The sequence below is a fragment of the Garra rufa genome, chromosome 2 (genome assembly GCF_049309525.1).
Source record: "Garra rufa chromosome 2, GarRuf1.0, whole genome shotgun sequence".
NCBI lineage: Eukaryota > Metazoa > Chordata > Actinopteri > Cypriniformes > Cyprinidae > Garra > Garra rufa.
In genome coordinates this window covers 20,644,114-20,658,747 of record NC_133362.1, presented here as the reverse complement: position 1 = coordinate 20,658,747, position 14,634 = coordinate 20,644,114, and the positions used below count along the sequence as shown (strand labels likewise).

The window sequence follows — 14,634 nt, the reverse complement described above, 5'->3', positions numbered from 1 at the left end:
AAGGTCTATTAAATGTTAAGAGTAATCGTTTTAAGTTTTTTTATTACTTATTTTTTATTATTATTTATTTATCCATTACTGCGGATACATGTGGTTTGTGTTTACAAAAAAAAAAAAAAACACAATACACATTGCGTTTTGACCTACGGTTTTAACCCGCTATGACTTCTGGGTAATGTAGTTCAATAACATTCCAGTTACCTCCCACCACATGCCTGAATGTTTACGCCTACAAACCTGCTCATGTACTGGACGTTGTTGATGGCCCCAGAAGGCTCAGCAGTGAAGCTATTCCCCATTATAAACATTTGGATGAAGACGTCGATATGCTGCGGGGCAAAACTATTATCGTGACCGGGTCAAACAGTGGCATTGGAAAAGCCACGGCCGCGGAGCTGCTGCGGCGTCAGGGCCGAGTGATCATGGCATGTAGAGACCGAGAACGGGCGGAGAAAGCAGCCCAGGAGATCCAGCAGGAGGCCGGACCAGACAAAGGGGAACTAGTGATCAAACTCTTGGACCTGGCGTCGCTTAAATCTGTCCGTATTTTTTGTGAGGAGATAATCAAGGTACTGCACCAAACCAAGCACAGAGTGTGTGTTTCTCTTTTCAGATATGTAGGACACGTTAGTAAATCTAAATATTGGGTAAGCATAGCACAATTTGGTCGAATTGTGTTCGACTATGAACAAGTGCACAATACCAACAGCCACTGATTGTGTGCCAACGTCACGCGCTTTTACTGAATGACGCTCGAGAAGTTTGGGAAGAGCACGTGGCTGCGCGCGCATGAAACCCTTTTGACAAGAGTTAAAAAGTCCTTTTGCAAAATTGTGTAAACAATGCTATAGGGGTAACCAGGATAGTTAATTCTTTCTTAAGATATATATATATATATATATATATATTTTATAATCATATATATATATATATATATATATATATATATATATATATATATATATATCAATTTTTTTATATATACATTGTATATTGTAGTGTATTTACAGTGTACTGTTTTTATTTTACATATCTAAAACTTAAAACGTTTTCACTGTTGTTGCTCAGAAAGAAGGATAAGTGAACACAATTTAACCTTTTGTGATAGCATGTCCTAGTTGTGGAAGCCGGTTTCCTCAACTGAATTATAAAAAAGTAAATAAAAATATTTATTTTGTTTGTTTCTCGCAATTCTGACTTTTTTTCAAATTGCATGATATAAACTCACAGTTGTGAGAAATATAGTCAGAATTGGGAGATAAAAATATTTCTGACGTTTTTTCTCGCAAATGTGAGTTTGTTTTTCGCAATTCAGACTTTTTTCCTTAATTGCGAGTTTATATCTTGCAATTCTGACTATTTCTCACAATTGTGAGTTAATATCACGCAATTCTGAGAAAAAAAGTAACTTGCCATTATTACTTTTTTCTTGCAAATGTGAGTTTGTTTCTCACAATTTTGACTTTTTTTTCCAGTAATTGTGAGTTTATATTTCGAATTTGTGAGTTTATAACTCAAATTTGCGAGAGAAAAAAGTCATAATTTTTTTCTTGCAATTCTGACTATTTCTCACAATTGTGAGTTTATATCACGCAATTCTGAGAAAAAAAGTCACTCGCAATTCTGTTGAAAAACTCAGTTGTGAGAAATCATAATTGGGAGATAAAAACATTACTGACGTTTTTCGAGTTTGTTTCTCGCAATTCTGACTTTTTTTGTAATTGCAAATTTATATCTCGCAATTCTGACTTTTCTCTCGTGAGAACTACAAGAAACAAACTCGCATTTGTGAGAAAAAAAGTTGAGTTATCTCACAGTTCTGACTATTTCTCACAATTCTAAGTTTATATCACGCAGTTCAATTCTGACAAGTTTTCCTCACAATTCTGACTTTTCTCACGAAAATTGTGAGAAACAAACTCAAATTTGCAAGAAAAAAGTCATAATTACGAGGTTTTTTTTAGTTTGCAATTCTGACTATTTCTCACAATTGTGAGTTTATATCACACGATTCTGAGAAAAATAGTCACTTGCAATTATTACTTTTTTCTTGAAAATGTGAGTTTGTTTCTCACAATTCAGCCTTTTTTCTCAGAATTGCATGATATGAACTCAGTTGTGAGAAATCATAAAGTCATAATTGACCTTATGCACGGAGCGTTCTTTAGAACTTCCGCATAAAGATAAGCCAGCTCGTAAACTTCCGCTGAAGCTCATTTTATATGTGCTATATAGGTGGACACTCTTGAGACTGATCTAGTGCCTCGTTCTTATCAGAAACTGAGAAAAAATATAATTGCAACATTATAAACAATGTTAGCGGCATGAACATTAAGTTTCATATTATTTAACAACATTTAATTTAAATGCGGAGCCTGGTAATCCCGTACTATCCATAGTTGTACATTTAAATGCTGACAGCTAAACACTATCATGTTTAGGCTAACGTTAGCTAGCTAGCGATATTTCTCTCCCAGGACGGCACTCACTAAATTCCAGGGGTTTCATTACCACGACGTAAAATGGGCGTTTCTGGGGGCATTAGGAAAACGCCCCTTTCTAAAAAAAAAAAATTATTAATCATGCGCAGTAAGTCAGTTTTTTTGCGCGGGCATTTCAAAACCTAGGATCAGCACTGATGGATAATGAAGGACAACACAGTCATACAGGTTATTTTTATGTTTTAAAATCTTACATTTAAACGATTTTCGAAAAAAAAATAAACAGCCGTTATAGAAATGTAAAACGTGTAGCGTCTATTTACGAAGATTAATCATGGTTTACAACGGTATCGTGGACAGGTATTTCAAGACACTGTATATAATAATGAAGTGCAGGAAACCCCTGCGAACCTGGACAGGTATTTCATGATACTGTATATGAATATAAATATTAAGTGTATCTGGCACGAAACCCCTGCGAACGTGGACAGGTATTTCAAGACACTGTATATAAATATAAATATGAAGAGCACTAAACCCCTGCGATCGTGGACAGGTATTTCATGATACTGTATATGAATATTATGAAGTGCACGAAACCCCTGCAATAGTGGAGGTATCTGAAGCAAATGGCTTTTCCCTAACTGCGCATGATCGGTGACCTATGCAAATTCTCAAATAGGCCACGCCTGCCTGGTGACGCAGTATCGATTACGCTGTACTGAATCCCCTGGAAAAAAGTGCATCCCCTTCCAGGACATCTTAAATCGTATTGTTGATAATCACTAACTTGCCTTTGTAGTCATGAACACATTTTTAAAATCTTGCAATATTTCAAAGCCTTTATTATTTTCTAACTCTACAGCTGTGAAATAAAATGTACTTCAAGGACTCTTAATTCATAAAAAAGGCATCGGAAAAAATGACTTTAAATGGAAAACAACGTCTATTTTTGGCTAAAATAATATGGAATTACCCATATAACCAATAGATGGCAGCAGAGGATTATTTATTATGCAGCTGCCTCTCCCTATATTTTTCAAGACGTTTTGCTTTTCGATTTCTTATTAAATTACCAGTATAATAAATTGTCGTAATAAATACCACCCTGAAGTATATAGTATAGCAAGTGCAGAATCATTAAGCTCACACACAAACAGCCAATAAGGGTGAATTATTTAAATACTAATATATAGCTCACTACAAATACGTTAAATATTTATGGTATAATAATTAAATAATGCACTCAATATGAATCGATAGGAATTTGAAATATTTTATAAAATTGAATAACTACTTTTAAGTTTTATCTTGAACTGTAAAATCTATTAAATAGCCTATATTTAACCAACACAAACTTGTTACTGCTGTAGTTTTGTTACTCTGAATTTAGTTTGAATCATTTAAGCTCTTTTTTTTTGACATCAGCTTGTCAGATGTTTCGTCCGGTTATTACTGTCAATCAGAGCAATGACTCGTGCGTATTTAGCCGATTTACTCACAAATTTTTTTAAACTGGCATTTGTCATTCTTGAATACATGGACGTTTGGTCCTCTTAGACAAACAACACTTTTCTTCGATTGTGAATGGATTATGTAGAGAAAACGAACAAAGTACGCTCATATTACGGCACAGTACAGTTGACCGGAAATGACTTAGCTGGCTTGACTAAACAAGGAAGTAATCCGTGCATATGGTCAATTGGGAGATAAAAACATTACTGACGTTTTTCGAGGTTGTTTCTCGCAATTCTGACTTTTTTTGTAATTGCGAATTTATATCTCGCAATTCTGACTTTTCTCTCGCGAGAACTGCAAGAAACAAACTCGCATTTGTGAGAAAAAAGTCGAGTTTTTATCTCACAGTTCTGACTATTTCTCACAATTCTGAGTTTATATCACGCAGTTCAATTCTGACACTTTTTCCTCGCAATTGCGAGTTATAAAGTCCAATTTGAGGGGAAAATGTTCTCGGAATTGTCAGTTTATATCTCACAATTCTGGCTTAACTTACAGTTGCGGGTTATCAGAATTGTAATATAAACTCGCATTTTATAAAGTCACAACTGCAAGATATAAACTCGCAGTTCTAAAAAAAGTCAGAATTGCTATATAGCAAGGAAAACAATTTGAATTGTGAGATAAAAAGTTGCAATTACCTTTTTTTTTCTACCAAATGTATAAAAACATTGTGTTGGCTGACAGATATTTTAATCCATTTAGTTATATTTTAAAACTAACTTTACAATTCCCCATATCTGTTGTATCTCAAACAGGAAGAGTCAAAGATTGACATCCTGATCAACAATGCTGGAATCTACCAGTGTCCTTACACCAAATCAGAAGATGGATTCGAGATGCAGTTCGCTGTCAATCATCTAGGTCACTTCCTGCTCACTAACCTCCTGTTGGACCTCCTCAAACGCTCCGCTCCTAGCCGGATCATTGTAGTATCCTCCAAGCTCTACAAATACGGTGAAATAAACTTTGATGATTTGAACAGCGAGCAGAGCTACGATAAAGCTTTCGCTTATGCACGGAGTAAACTAGCCAATCTTCTATTCACCCTGGAGCTCTCGCACCGACTCGAGGACACCGGAGTGACAGTAAATGCTCTCACCCCAGGGATTGTGCGGACAAACCTGGGCAGGCATGTACACATCCCACTGCTGATGAAGCCACTATTTAACCTAGCTTCACAGGCCTTCTTCAAGTCCCCCGAGGAAGGTGCGCAGACGTCTATCTATCTGGCCTGCTCTCCGGATGTGGATGGCGTTCAGGGGAAGTGCTTTGCTAACTGTCATGAGGAGCAAATGTTAGCTAAAGCCACAGATGAAGAGGTGGCCAAGAAACTGTGGGACATCAGTGAGGTGATGGTGGGCATCACAACCTGAAATCTCACAGATTTAAGAATTTAAGTCACACGTTTATAATTGTTTGAAAATTGACAACTCAGATCTTTACCATCAAGTATTTTGGAAAGTCTTGGAAAGAAAACATACAAAATGTATGCTTAGATCCACAGGAGGGAGCTGTTTTTGCCATTCTTATTCACTTGTGCTTTAACATGCTAACTGTAAAGTTGCAACTAGCAGATTGTTAGTTCTCCTGCAACAGTAACAATGTTTTCCTGAATTACAATTAATCCCGAGTAGTCAGGTTCATAGATTTCAAAACTACATTTGTTCACGTGTTGGTTAAGACTAGATGCAACCTAACTGAAGATTCACAACAAATAATATTGTTTACAAAGACTAAACCCTTTATTTGACTGAAAATGTGTGCACAGTACTGAGAATTTTTTTGATTGCAATATTGTGCCTAAATTCTGCTCCTTTGTTACACTTTTTCTGCTTTTAGGAGTGAAGCAGTTAACACTGCATTTGATTTGCACTTCTCTTACTGAAGATCAGTGGAGAGACATTCTTAATAAAGATGCATTAAACAAAGTACAGTAGTATCTAGGGCTGCACGATATTGGGAAAAAATTACATTGCAATATATTTTTTTCTTGCGATATATATTGCGATGTGTACAAATTCATTTATGTTCATCAGGTTGTTTTGAACTGCTTAAAAATCAAATAATAATTCAAGAATAATTGGGGTAATTTTGTAAGCATTTTCAAAGAATAAAAAAATGTAAAAGTAGAGTATAATCAAAACCCTGAAACAAAATACTTTTTAAAGCTTATTTTGGGTAGTTTCATAAACAGTTTGACTCACCTTATTGACTGTCAATTCAGGCAAATCAAGGCTCTAATATGAAATTAATAATGAATGTTGCTTTTACCCTGATGAAAGGGAAATCAGCTTCTTCCTTTCACGAAAAACAATAAAAGCTTAGCCAAGATGGAGGAACAGCTAGCTGATCATAGCTGTTACGGGGATAACATTTTTTAGCAGCAGAGCTACTGCAAGCAATTTTTAGTTTTGGAAATCCATTTATCTTTGTTTATTTATCTTTGCTGAAACTTCCGCGTCTGTAGCAACGGCAGACGCCACTCTGCCACTCAAGTTACAGAGCGCTTTGGAAAGAAGGAGAAAGCGGCGCGCCTAGCGTTTTCCACACGTTTTTAGGCGCGACATGTGAACGGTCCCTTAAATTCATAGTGTTTCCGCGAGTTGTGGCAACAACTGCCAGGCACTCCCGACAAAGCACCTGTTTTTGGTCAGCAGCATCCTTTTTGTATCCAAAATACTTACATATAACCGACGTTGCGTTTCTTTTTGCGACCAAATCTTCCATTTCGGCACTTTTCTCCCGTCCCGCGCTCATTTCGCCATGCGCACGCAGAGACTGCATGCATGAAGTAGGTGAAGCAAAGTGTGCATTGTAGTTTTTAAAGAACCTTTAAACATGAGTTAATTACTTTATTTTAGACAAATATAGATCCGTGAATAGAAAGTTTAGAATTATTGAAAGTACATTTTTAAATCAGACACACAATTTTTTTTTTTGCCCTGCATCGTGACTGCCACGATGCGACTATCGCGCATGCGTACATCGCGATGACGATGCTGAAACGATCTATCGTGCAGCCCTAGTAGTATCTCTATTCTGATTATGCATTATATTGTATACTATGCATTTAATATATGAAATGGTGAGATGCTAAACAGTGATATTTTGATAGTATGGACATTTTTTAAAATGTAACTGCACAAAGTAAAATATTTTAAGCTTAGGTCTATTTTATCAAATAAAAAATGAAGTTTAATTAATTGTGTGTGTATTTATTGGAAATAAAAAAAAGTATATTATTTATATATAATAAGAAAATTCCCATTGGGAAACATTTTATTTTAATAAGATCTCTGAAATATTTCTGATTTATCTGACTATATGTGTGGTACTGCTAATTATAAACTGTTAAACATTGTAAATTCCATGTGTATATCACTGTAATCTTGCAGTACCTTTTCTTTTATTTTTGTGGGTTTTTTCTGTGAAATGCTTTGGGGAGCCTTCTTGGTCTAATAAATAAATATCACGCCGTACAAATGACATTGTTCAGATTTTAACTACAGCTCAACCAGGATCACGTAATTGAAAAATAGTCTGATGGTTGTTTTTGCGAGGCTCATTAGCACAGAACGATTTCGGAATTAGAGCAATAGCCCGCTTTGCTTTCATAGTTCACTTACCGTCTAATTAACCGTTCTAGGAGTTGTTGCAGTACAATTCAACTACTTGCTTTCACAAAGAAAGTACACACTCCTCTCACACTGCGTCTCTCTCCCACTTCATCATGATTGCCTTGAATGTTTTCTCTTAGCATTAGCTGTCTTTGTGAGAATGGTAGCAGCTCTGATGGGCTCGTAATGCTTTTCCCACCTGTGTTTGCCATTAGGACTTTTTCAGGATCATTTAGAGTATGTTCCGATCAGCCAGAAAGCCCCTAAGATATCCCAGCATTCATCTGATAGCTCCCTGTGAAACGGGAGGTCTCAGAGCGCTTGGCTGTGGAAGCTGGAGACTGTTTGTATTTGAATTAAAGAAAATTGGGGAAATTATAAAAGTTAATGGCTTTAATGATGCATCTCGAAACTGTGCCACATCAGCGACAGAATGCCAAGCTGCTAAACAAAGTGATGCTTTGATTACAATCACATTAAGTTGTTTCACCTCCTTAATTTTTCTGTTTCCTCCTCCAGAAGACAAAATATCACTCAGCAAACACCCAAAGGTATATAGAAATTCATGGCAAAGCCCCTGTATCTTATCTCGTGGTTTGGCTTTAGGTAAAGCATTTCTCCGGTTGTGCTGCTTTGCTCACCTCAGCTCTGCTCCGAGTACAAACCTGCAGCCAGCATCCTTTCCCACCGTTAGTGCTAGACATCCCGTCCAACTTAAACACAGAACTCCTCTCTCGTTTATTATCCTGCGTGTTTGTTTTCTGTGAGAGAGGGAAGGAAGGGAGATACAAATGCATGTTATTTTTCACAGTAAAGAGAGTTTCCAGCCTCGTGACTTCAGCAACTGAAAGCACTGCCAGGTTGATGGCACCAGAAAGTCTAAAACGTTCATAACAATTGTATGCGATTTGATTATACAAGTAAGAACATTCATAAAAATATAACTATATATAGTATGCATTGCAGAACATACAATACCAGTCAAAAGTTTTTGAACAGTAAGATTTAATGTTTTTTAAAGAATTTTCTTCTGCTCACCAATTTATTTGATCCAAAGCACAGCAAAAACTAAAATTATGAAATATTTTTACTATTTAAAACAACAGTTTTCTATTAAATATATTTTTAAATGTAATTTATTCCTGTGATCAAAGCTACATTTCCTTAATCATTACTCCTGTCTTCAGTGTCACATGAATTTTTTTTATTTTTTTGTTGGGTGGGGGGGATTGAAATTATAGAAATTACTACTTTTACTTATTAAGGATGCTTTGAATTGACCAAAAGTGATGATAAAGACATTTATAATGTTACAAAAGATTTCTATGTCAGATAAATGCTGTTCGTCTGAACTTTCTATCCATCAGAGAAACCTGAAAAAATTGGTGTTTTCAACAAAAAAATAATAATAAATGTTTTTGACCCCGCAAATCAGCATATTCGAATGATTTCTGAAGGATCATGTGATACTGAAGACTTGAGGAATGATGCTAAAATTCAAAACTGAAGTCACATGAATAAATGACAATATATATCCAAATAGAAAAAAGTTATTTTAAATAGTAAACACATTTCAAAATTTTACTGTTTTTGCTGTACTTTGGATCAAATAAAAGTAGGTTTGGTGAACAGAAAAGACTTATTTGGGGAAAAAAATCTAAAAAAAAATCTTAATGTTCAAAAACTTTTGACTGGTAGTGTATGCCTACGTCTGATATTTGTTAACAATCAGACATGTCATTAAAACACCATGAGAAAGCCATGATGTCTGATTCTTCATCATATGACTCTAATGAACCGGTTCTTCTTTACATGGGTCAGTCTAAAATATTCATTAAAAAGCCTCAAGTTAGCAGTGTGTCGTACTAAACTCAAAACTGACTCCTTCACTAAAAAATGAAGCAGACAGGGGGTCCTTTTAATTTAGATGAATGAATTAATACGAATAAATGGAATATAATATTAAAACACACACACACATTCACTCTTAATCTTAAAACAAAAATGTCGAAAACGCTTCCTCCTTTCTAATGTTTCTTGCCTCGTCACATTCAATTAACATACATACGTCTACTGTATATTTTCAATTCGAAATTTGACAGAAAGTAGAGTAGCCTAGTTTGTATCACATCATATTTCCGTCGGTTGTTTTACATTTTTATCATTAACATTTGTAAAATACGAAATGTTTAGCTACTTACATCTACCTTTCATCGTTCAAGACGCCGAACAAATATCCAGCGCGACGCTTAAGTTCCGTTTTACCGGTAAAAGTTTTGACGCTTCTTTGCTTCAGGCTACGCCTTTTAGATTTGATTGGCCAATCACTTTGACATGACAATTAGAAAGCTGAAGTAGACTAAAAAACTTTTTGTCACTGAGTGATTAAATATTCACAAGTTTTGAATTAATTTGCCTAATATTGTAAGCATGTATAAAAAAAAAAAAAATGTTTATATGAGGTGTTTAGGCATGTTAAAACATTTTAACACGTTTTATTTGGTAAGTTATTTGGTTCCAAAATTTTTCATAAAACATAAATGGGTGTCCTGAAAAATGAAGACAAAAAATGTAACAGTAGGCTACTTGAGACCCAGAGAATAAGTGTTTTGCTAAAGGGCACAATGATAACAGAGGGCTTGTGACTCTGGTAATTCCCCACTTTTTCAGTCACCCTTACCTCAGATCAAACCTGACCTTTGTGTTTTCAGCCCAGCCTGAACAGTTCCTCCGAGTGACTGCATAAGAGCTTTCAAAGCTTGAGAGAAAACACTTTCTATGGAACGAATACAGATCTGCTGGCACAGAAGCTGAGTGAGCAGTGAACAAAAACATCTTTTCAAATTATTTATTATTCTTTATTTTAGCAGGTAATTTGATTGATTGCTTGGTCTTCTGGAGCAGTGACCTGGTCATGGGTTCTGTGTGTACAGACGTATGGTAAAGTCTTTCCCCTGAGGTGGAGCCCTGTGTTTTGACACACTCTTCAAAACAGAAAGAGTTTTTCTCCGGGTTTGGAGAAATATTTTGGTATGTAGCAGTATAAGGAAAACATTTCAGCATTTTTCAGCATTATTCGATCACATTATTCACACATGGAAATGATTCCTGAGGTGTAAATCTCTTCATGGGAAATGTGTAGATTTCCTGAACCCAACTTTAAACTGATAACTCAAGACATTTCACAGATTGCACTAGTAGTGCATTTTGGATGGTTTCCTGGGGCCTGATTGTGGATTTATATGCTGACCAGACTGGTAAATCTTAGAGATTCTTGACAAAAGAACAATGTGAGGTTCAAATACTCCCTTAGGGGATGAAGCTGAAATTACACAACATTATTTAAAATGCAGCTCCTGAATAATGTCATCTATTTGACTTTAGCATGATATGTCGCTAATCTATATTTGTTGTCTTAACAGATCACATTGAAAATCTAAAGCTAAATTATGGGTTCTGATTCTGACTTTGTGACTAACTTGACCTTAGAATTGCTACATTTTAGATTAAATAAAGTGGAAGTCATCACTAACAGTGTATGATAGACTCACAGCAGAAATTCAATCGAATAAAAAATGTAGCAAATCATGAATAATCACAGATTATATATAAGACCTCGGGACCTGTCACTTTTCTAAATTAATGCTTATCGGCATCCAAACCTCTCATCAGATCATCTGGGACATCATTATGATCCAGCATGGTACAGTAGAGATGAAGTGTCATACAAACCTATGAGCTGAGAGTGTGTGGGAAGAAAACAGTCAAGGATCCAAACATCATTTTACAGGAAACTCTTAATATTGCTCGATCAAGTGCTCTAAAGTGAGGTCCGAGCCATTAATGTGAACTCTGGGGCTCCATTTTGTCTTGATTTACAAATGCTGAACATTACTGAAGATAGAAATGTGGAAGGCAGAAGGGGTGTTTTCGGTCCAAGTGCTTGTGAGAGCAAAAACATACGAAGTCTCCAAAACAAGCACAACCTAAGTTTTAAATCTCAGTCTGAGAATGGTTTGAACATTACATGAGAATGAAAGACTGAATTTCGGATTCTCTATGTGGTTTTGGTTGAGTGCATGACCAAGATGATTGTAGATAAGAGAAGGGATGGACTGGTCATATTGTAGCGAGCCTCAGGACTTTTCAGGGTGGCCCAGTCAACACATGGGCAGGCTGCCGAAACCAAATTTATGTAACGCAAATATACAAAAATTTCAAGGGAGAAAAAGTTTGTGTAGTAGTGATTTCTCTATATGTTGGCCCGAGATTCGTACAGGTCAAGTTCAACAAGGTAATTACAGGCACCTTACTATTTAGTTTACTAAAAATGTTATATTTAAACTTTTGCTGCATATTTGCTTTTTAAAATCTGTATTAGTTGTGGTGAGGTTAGTAGTCAGTGATTCATTTATTCAACCAATTCATTCAAAAATCCCTAAATCAATCAGGAATGAAGTGTGTCATTTAATCATTAAAAGCCACTGAATCATTAATTTAACAATTTGCTAAAAAGCTTAATCACTCAGAGAAATACACAAAGTATTTCTGTTTTCATGAGTGATTCACTGAATTATCTGTCTAATTAATTAGCAAACACTGATTAATTCAAGAATGAAACATCGTAGGCCTGCTATTTTTGCAGGAGCAGCAAGAATCTAAAATGTAAGTTACTAAATATTCTAATTATAATTTATAGAGTTGTTTCATAAATTCATTATTATACTCATAAATGTGTTGTTTTTACAAATATCACAGCTGTGATTGGGCTGTAAGTTCAAGGTCGAACACATTATAACTGATTTTTCCATCACGTAAACGGACTGCAGTTCTCCCATCACCCTTTTGGGGTACTGAAACAAAACAAAGCCCCTGTCTCATCACTTTCTTGCCTCACTGCTAGAGTGGCTGTGGCATTTTGGGTCAAAGTGGCAGATGACATGCTTCTGCAGGCATTCGGTGTGACTGCAGCAAACTTTACTCATCCTGTGCATGGCAATGCAAACGTCTCTCAATAGGACACAAAACAGAGGCACTTCAAACCTAAGCAGGATCCTGGGCATGGCCGCAGTTGCTGTTGGAATGAGCTCTGACATGGGATAATTACAGACGGTGATGAAAAGCCTAATGGAATGCTGCCTATTGCAAAGATTTAAAGCACAACACAAGAAAGAAGACCTGAGAAGAGTCCCTCGTGCCCTACACAGGAAAAAGAACATTGAGCATTTTGTGTCATGCCATGATTTTTATTAAAATTCACAGATTTAAATTTTAAAATAAATAAGTTTATATGTATTTGCTTGTTAAAGTCGCATTAATCTTGGAATCTAATCTATTTATAGTCTAATGTTGAACATTCCAAATCTTTTCAAATATTGCAGGTTTCCAATGATACTAATTCATTCAAATCCCCCAAAAAGGCTGGTCGCCCACGTTAGACAAGTGCACGAGAAGACAGGACAATGCGGAGACTCTCAATGAGGAATGGGTTCACCACTGCAGCTGGAATTGCTTGCCAGTTCAGCGTTGAGCAAAGTAAGAATCTGTCTCAGCATGTTTAAGAGAAGGCCGTCTGAAAGTGCACTCTGCAGAGACCAAGACTCCCATTAGCAAAAACAATCAAAAACCTAAGCTCACCTTTGCTGAGGAGCATGTTGTGTGGAGACAGGATAATGTAGAGACTCTCAATGCGGAAGGGGTTCAACACTGCAGCTGGAATTGCTTGCCAGTTCAGCGTTGAGCAAAGTAAGAATCTGTCTTAGCGTGTTTAAGAGAAGTCAGACTGAAAGTGCAGTCTGCGGTGACCAAGAGTCTCATTAGCAAAAAGAATCAAAAGGCTAAGCTCACCTTTGCTGAGGAGCATGTTGTGTAGGCCACCGGCACAAGGCCATGGGAACCAGATGAGTCCTCCCCAATTTGACTTTGTTGCAATATGGAACTCTTGCATTATTATTGACATTTTACTTTATTATTTTAATACTGTAAGGTTGCTTTGACACAACTTGTATTGTTAAAAGCGCTGTATAAATAATCTTGACATGACTTGACTAGAGACAGGATAATGCAGAGACTCTCAATGGGGAATCGGTTCAACACTGCAGCTGGAATTGCTTGCCACTTCAGCACTGAAGAGGGTAGGGATCTGTCTCGGCATATTTAAGACAAGTCAGACTGGAAGTGCACTCCACAGAGACCATGCCTGTAATCAGCAGAAAGAATCAAAAGACTAGGCTCACTTTTGCTGAGGAGCATATTGTGTAGAGACAGGATAATGCAGAGTCTCTCAATGGGGAATCGGTTCAACACTGCAGCTGGAATTGCTTGCCATTTCAGTGCTGAACAGGGTAAGGATCTGTCTCAACATGTTTAAGTGAAGTCGGACTGAAAGTGCACTCTGCAGTTACCAAGCCTTCCATCAGCAGAAAGAAACAAAAGGCTAGGCTCACCTTTGCTGAAGAGCATGTTGTGTGGAGAAAGAAGAACTGGTCCAAAGTTCACTTTAGTGATGAAAGCAAGTTTAATTTATTTGGGTCTGATTGGACACATTTTGTTCGGTGTCAAACTGAGGAAAGACTGAATGCAGCGCCATATGTATTTGCAATTATTGTTGTATTCTACTTCTAAATTGCACAAACACAGTGCAGAAAATGCAGCCAACCCAGAATAGCAAATTATACACAAGTAATTTATTTTCGTCCAGGTAAGGTTTGTGCATTTACAGTCATCAGTGTGGCCAGGATTCCCCCTATTGTGGAAAAAACAGAGTTTGGAACCACAATATTGTAGTTTAGCATCTCAAAATAACTCCATGAAATAGACTCATAGACCAACAGGCTCCTCTGAAAACCACAAAGTCTCTGAAAAGAAGCAATATCTGAGAGCAGCTCGATGCGTGCGGCTTATCACACTGTGAGCCGCTGCGTCCTGCCAGACAGAATCCACGTTCCACTGAAATCATGAATTACACCATCAGAAAAGCCAGAGGTGGTCAGGGCTGCAGATTAGGAGCAAAATTGGTAGCAGGTTTGAGGAAACGCTCCCAAACACCAGCTGTG

General features: G+C 36.7%; 1 protein-coding gene across 1 annotated transcript; it reads left to right on the top strand.

Moving 5' to 3' along the window:
* The first annotated feature begins 221 nt into the window (after nucleotides 1-221).
* On the top strand, nucleotides 222-6,423 carry rdh14a (retinol dehydrogenase 14a). Its single transcript, XM_073833872.1, has 2 exons — nucleotides 222-569; nucleotides 4,718-6,423. The coding sequence occupies exons 1-2, from the start codon at nucleotides 327-329 to the stop codon at nucleotides 5,333-5,335; spliced, it is 861 nt and encodes a 286-aa protein (XP_073689973.1). The 5' UTR covers nucleotides 222-326; the 3' UTR covers nucleotides 5,336-6,423.
* Nucleotides 6,424-14,634: the final 8,211 nt, after the last annotated feature.